Source organism: Otolemur garnettii, unplaced genomic scaffold, assembly GCF_000181295.1.
Source record: "Otolemur garnettii isolate 467f Iridium unplaced genomic scaffold, OtoGar3 scaffold00094, whole genome shotgun sequence".
Classification (NCBI taxonomy): domain Eukaryota; kingdom Metazoa; phylum Chordata; class Mammalia; order Primates; family Galagidae; genus Otolemur; species Otolemur garnettii.
Window position 1 is genome coordinate 5,720,024 of NW_003852489.1, and position 6,694 is coordinate 5,726,717.

The following is a 6,694-nucleotide window of genomic DNA, read 5'->3' on the forward strand; positions in this document are numbered from 1 at the left end:
AAAAAAAAAAAAAAAATTGTATTTTGAAACGATGGAGCATTTGTGGTCAGGCTCCTGGTGGCTCAGGCCTGCAATCCTAGCAGTCTGGGAGGCTGAGGCTGAAGGACTGCTTGAGCTCAGGAGTTTGAGATTAGCCTGAGCAAGAGCCAGACCCTGCCTCTACTAACAAAATAGAAAAATTAGCCTGGCATTTTGGTGGGTGCCTGTAGTTCAAGCTACTTGGGAAGCTGAGGCAGGAGGATTGCTTGAACCCAGGAGTTGAGATGGCTGTGAGTTAGGCTGATGCTCTGGCATTCTAAACTGGGTAACAGAGTGAGTCTCTGTCCTGAAAAGATAAACAAAAAGAAACCCAATGGAGTATTTGTGATCTTCGTAAATGTTAATGATGACATCCCCTTACTTAATCAGTGGTCATGTAAATATCTGTGTGGGAGAAATTTAATATTAAGGAGAGTGAAAGATAGGAAGGTTTAGTGATATCCTCTGTCATCTCAAAATATACCAATTTGGCCATTGTAGTAAGCCAGATAGATATCCTAGAGAGAGAACCAAGTCCCAGCAAACTCATGTCATCAGTCTAATCCTAAAATTATCCAGTGATTAAATAAATATTATACCAGAAATACACAGTGATAGAGATAGTTTTTTAAAAGAACAGCTTTATTTGGTTTATTTTTTTGTTTGTTTGTTTTTTTTGAGGCAAAGTCTCACTCTGTTATACAGGCTAGAGTCAACTTAGCTCACAGCAACTTCAGACTCCTGGGTTCAAGCAACTCCTGCTTCGGCCTCCAAAGTAGCCTCCCAAGTAAAATGCCCAGCTAATTTTACTATTTTTAGTAGAGAGCAGGTCTGGCTCTTGGTTACGTAGGTCTCCAACTTTTGAGTTCAAGCAGTCCTCACACCTCAGCATCCCAGAGTGCTGGGATTACAGGCTTGAGCCACCATACCTGGCCAAGATGATAACAGCCTTATTGAGATATAATTCGCATACCATACATTTTATCCATGGAAAGTATACAATTCAGTGGGTTTCAGTGCATTCACTGAATTGTGCAAACATCACTACAGGAAGTTTTAAAATGTTACCACCCCAGAAAGAAACCCAGACCCTTTAGCAGTCATTCCTCATTTCACTCCAACCCCAGGAAACCGTCAATTTACTTTCTGTCTCCATAAATGTGCCTGTTCCAGACATTTTACATAAATGGACTCATAAAATATATGGTCTTCGTGACTGGCTGTTCAGCATAATACTTTCAAGGTCTATCCATGTTGTAGAGAGAGAATTGTTAAAGAATTTTTAATAAAACATTAAAAAACTAAAAAGGGAATGTGAAGGTATTATGAACTTATCAACTGCAAAAGTCAGCTACCACTCTAGGGCTTAAGGAACCAAGAAAAGGGGTTATTAGAATTAGTAAAATTTGGGAATTCAATGAAGTGCTTTGTAGAGCTAGTATGCTGCTAGGCTGGGCTAGTACTGGTGCCTTGAGCTCTGAAAAGAGGGCCCGTGTGGCGCTGTGAAACTGATTTTGGAAGTGTTGCAAAATTACAGCTTGTTTTGGCTGGTTAACTCCCAGAGTAAAGAACCAAACCTTGGGATATTAGGGTCAGGGGGAGCTGTGCTGACAGAAACAGGAAGGAGTGTCCCTTGCCCTTCCAGGCTTGCAGCCCCTTTCTCTAGTACCTCCCTTTGCCAGAGCCTAACAGGGAGCCCGCTAGCAGAGGAAAAATGTGGTTTGTAGAGTCCTTGTCTAAACATCATAAAACAGTCTAGGAGGATGATTTGAAGCTGGGAGACAAGATGCTAATAATCAGGATAACACACAACATGTTGGGATAATGAATAGAAGGCTGCTTAGTATAAATATGTATAATAACCTTGTTATTCCTCAGATGTTATGCAGCAAAGTTGTTTCCAATGAATAAAATCAAATTTGTTTATTTACATGTAGCTTTAACAGAACTTAAAACATGGGTCTGAGGAAAATATTTCGTTGACTCAGACATTATTGACACTATTAAAACATGCCATATTTTTTGTATATCAAAGAAAAAATGCTGTCAATTACTGTAATACACCATCAGTTTTATGACATATCTATTTTTAGCACTTTAAGATACGCGAAAAAAAGTTTCAGGATTGAAGAAATGCAGAATTTCACTTTGTGTTTTCCAGTTATTGTAACTAATCCTGATAACACTAAGGAAGTTCTTCATAATAGCAAGTGTACGGTAGTAATTACAGACTTAGCCTCTGAAGTCATGGATTCAAATCTTTCTGCTTACCAGCTTTTGTAAACTTTGGATTCTCTGGCCTCAAGTTTTTCATCTATTAAATTGAGACAGTAATTACATTTAAGTTGAAGATGTGTTGTGAAAATTAAAAGGGAGAATACATACAGAGTGGTTACCAAAATACAAAGTGGTTTACACAATGTAGTAAAAATGTATTAAGAGTTAGTCGTTATTAGGAATCTAGATCCTCAGACAGTATTTGGAGGGAATGATGTCAGGACAGAAATTTAATTTCTTGCTAAAAAAATAAGACGAGCAAGCATCACCATCTTTCTTATCTGTATATCCTCGGTGATGGGCTGCTCTGCTAAGAAAATTATTTATTCAGATTTCTTTATCTTTTTTGGGATTGGATATTGGGAAATTGAAAAGTTACATGTACACTGCAAGATGAAAATAATAGAGTAATAATAACTTAGTGGATGACTAGCTAGAAAATGTCAAGTCTTAGGCTGTAAGGTATTATTAGAGAGTTAATAATATTCTTAACTTCTTATTCAAACTCTCAACTTTGATCTTAATCCCCTGAGTTCAAAACTTCACAATTAATATCTTTGTTTTAGGCTAGCCACAGGACTTTAACATTATTAGGTTGTAATGGTTTATATAATATTTACTGTAACAGGCATGTCACGTCAGGCAGTTTTTAAATTTTCTGAAGTTACTGTTTTTTTCCTGTTGCCTAGGTGGCTTTCTCTCAGATGCAGGCTGGTACAGCGATGCTGAGAAAGTTTTTCTTTCCTGCCTTCAGTTGTGTACTCTACATGATGAGATGCTTCACTGGTTTCGTGCAGTAGAATGTTGTGTGAGGTGAGTTGGAACATGTCCTACAGTTCTGTGCTGTAATGGCATTTTGTGGCTTTCACGGCTTTAGTATTTCTAGATATACCCCAACACTTGAATAAATCTCTGAGGTGATATTTATATGTTACAGTTTCATAGTCTGTCCTCTTGCTTCCAGTTTCCAAAATATATTTAACCTGCTATAGACGGTTTAGCTTTGAGTTGAGTATTAGGAAACTGGGTGTGTTTCCTATATATCTTTTTGCTTTGTCATAGAGCTTGTTTATTCATTCAGTAAATATTATTGATCCTTGTTATGTACTAGAAACTGTGATATCCACTGGAAACTAGGAGACTCCAGCAGTGAACCTGTTTCTTGGATCTTACTTTTTATCCCTGCTTTGTTACGTTTCTATATCACATATAACAAGATTAGTATTTTACTTATACATAACTTTTCTTTGAAGATACATTGAATGCTTTTTAACAGATGTATTTAAAGGCAAGCAAATTTAGAGTTAGTTCTGTTTTTATTATCTTTTTTTCTGTACATGTAACATTTAGCATTAGCTAGTTATGTTTTCTCTGTCCCCCAATTTGACTTGACATCTCTTAAAAAGAGTTTAAAAGAGTTTATAATATAAAACTAAAGGGAAATAAAAATAAAATAAAAAAATAAAACAATGGGAATTTTTTTATCCTAAGTTCAGAGAATTGACTGAATTTATAGTCTTCCATTTTTAAGGAATTAAGGGACCTATTTCCCAAGTATTTTAGAGATGAGTTAATTAAATCCATATTCCTTCAGAGCTAAAATATAGATTTTTCAATAAAACCATTGTTCTTTTTTTTTTTTTTGCAACAAAGTCTCACTTTGTTGTCTTTGGTGGACTACCATGGCATCATAGCTCACAGCAACCTCAAACCCCCAGGCTCTTGCCTCAGTCTCCTGAGTAGCTGGGACTACAGACATCTGCCACACCACCTCAGGCTATTTTTAGAGATGGTATCTCATGCTTGCTCAAGTTGGTCTGGAGCTCCTGAGTTTAGGCAATCTACCAGCCTCCGCCTCTCAGAGTACTAGGATTATGAGCATTAAAACTGTTGTTGAGGCTCGGTGCTCGTAGCTCAGTGAGTAGGTCACCAGCCACATACACGCAGGTTTGAACCAGGCCCAGGCCAGCTAAACAACAATGACAACTGCAACAAAAAACAGCTGAGCATTGTGGCGGCACCTGTAGTCCCAGGTACTTGGGAGGCTGAGGCAAGAGAATTGCTTAAGCCCAGAAGTTTGAGGTTACTGTGAGCTGTGATACCATAGCACTCTACTGAGGGCAACAAGTGAGACTGTCTTAAAAAAAAAAAAAAAACTAATATAAAAATTCAAATCCTGCTGAGGCAGGAAGATTGCTTGAGGCCAGAAATTAAAGACCAGCCTGAGCAAGGGCACGAGTTCATCTCTACACAAAATAGAAAAATTAGCCAGGTGTGGCAGTATGTACCTGTACTGTTAGCTCCTTGGGAGACTGAAGATCACTTGAGCTCAGGAGTTTGAAGTTGCAGCGAGCTCTGATGATGCCACTGTACTCTTGCCCAGGTGAGAAAAGGAGGCTCTGTCTTGGTCCCTTTGTCTTAGGGAAAAAAAAAATCAAATTTTAGGGTGGCGCCTGTGGCTCAAAGGAGTAGGGCACCTGCTCCATATGCTGGAGGTAGTGGATTCAAACCCAGCCCCAGCCAAAAACTGCTCCCCCCACCAAAAAAATTCAAATTTTGAAGTTAAATTTGTAATCTGCAAACTTAATTATAAATAGTATTTTTATTTTTATTTTTTAAGACAGTCTCACTTTATTGGCCTAGGTAGAGTTCCATGGCATCACTGCTCACAGCAACCTCCAACTCCTTGGCTTAGGCAATTCTCTTGCCTCAGCCTCCCAAGTAGCTGGGACTACAGGTGCCTACCACAACACCCAGCTAATTTTTGTTGCAGTTTGGCCGGGGCCAGGTTTGAACCCGCCACCCTCGAAATATAGGGCTGGCATCCTACTCACTGAGCCATAGGCGCCTCCCATAAATATTATTTTTAAAGCTTATGATAATTTCCCATGAATATTTTAGAAATACATGATAAACTTTCGGAATATTTGTGTGCAGAAGTTATAAAGAGATTGGTATTTGGGCCTATAATTTGTAGTATTGATAAATATAATCTCAGTCATCTTTCTTCTGCCTGGTCTGTCTTTGTAGAAATACATAGATGTCTAGACTACCCCAAATGGGATTTGAGGGATTAGCTGGCTGTTTTAATGCACATGAACTAGTTAATTTGGAATAGAAAAGCCTTTATAATTTCATTATAGTTTTGTGGGGGGTTTTTTGTTTTTTGTTTTTGCTTTCTTACCTAGGCTGGAGTAGAGTACAGGGGCACTAATATAGCTCACTGGAACCTCAACCTCCCAGGATTAAGTGATCCTACCTCAAATTTCCCCATAGCTAGGATTACAGGCACGAACCACACCTGGCTAAAGTTTTTATTTAGCGGGGGGAGGGAGGATCTCACCATGTTACCCAGGCTAATCTTGAACTCCTGGCCTGGAATGATCCTCTTACCTTGACCTCCCAAAGTGCTAGGATTACCTGGCTATAGATTATTATTTAAAAAAGTCTTAACCAAAAGATAAAGCACTTTCTTTTTGTATGGGATTGATTTTTATTCACGGAGTCAGATTTAGGTCACCTAGATACATGTTTCTTATGTCTAATGTCCAGGCCCTTGTGTAACTTTTGCTTTAGCCTAACCAAAAGGTTCAGTTTTTTCCCACAGGACCAAGTCTCCTTTTCTCCTTCATAGTTTGTCATCTTTAGCATGGGGCTCCTATCATTATGGTTGCAAGTGTTGATAAGCAAGGAGAAAGGAGACGGGCAAAAAGCTCATACCAGCTGAGTCTGCTTTTTTAGTATATGTGTTGCCGAAGCAAGCATTGAGTCTGCTTTATTTTCCTTCTTTTCTAAATCAAAAAAACAAAAAAAAAAGCTTTCTCAGAAGTCTAATCTTTTTGCTTACTTGTCTGTTTTTTTTGTTTGTTTATTTGTTTTTTTTTTAGAGATAGAGTCTCACTTTGTCACCCTCGGTAGAGTACCATGGCATCACAGTTCACAGCAACCTCCAGCTCTTGGGCTTAGGTGATTCCCTTGCCGCAGCCTTCCAAGTAACTGGGACTAAAGGCACCCACCACAACGCCTGGCTATTTTTTTGTTGTAGTTTGGCCAGGGCCGGGTTCAAACTGCCACCCTTGGTATGTGGGGCCAGCACCCTACTCACTGAGCCATAGGTGCTGCCCTGCTTACTTGTCTTTTAAACTGGGAAACTAGGACATATTCTACACATCCTCCAATCTGTATGTAAGGTGGTCTGGGGAGCAGAATGTTTAATTTGTATATTACTACTCTGAATAAATTCTTGGGCCTACATTAAGGTAGAAGAGGTGAGAAATATTGAATAGATATCTAACAATACAATGAGTATTTGCAACTAGCACTTATGACTTTAGATTATTGTCTAAACCAAGGAACAAAATTATTTCTTTTTAAAATTCTTTTAAGTTTTCCTTTTTTT

The 6,694-nt window shown here is 38.5% G+C and overlaps 1 protein-coding gene across 1 annotated transcript in view; it reads left to right on the forward strand.

The window, feature by feature from the left end:
- Positions 1–6,694, forward strand: part of APPBP2 (amyloid beta precursor protein binding protein 2) — an 80,752-nt gene that overhangs the window by 38,277 nt on the left and 35,781 nt on the right. Inside the window, exon 4 of the mRNA XM_003795602.2 lies at positions 2,985–3,108. Within this exon, the coding sequence (XP_003795650.1) occupies positions 2,985–3,108 (124 nt within the window). The remainder of the gene's footprint in view (positions 1–2,984; positions 3,109–6,694) is intronic.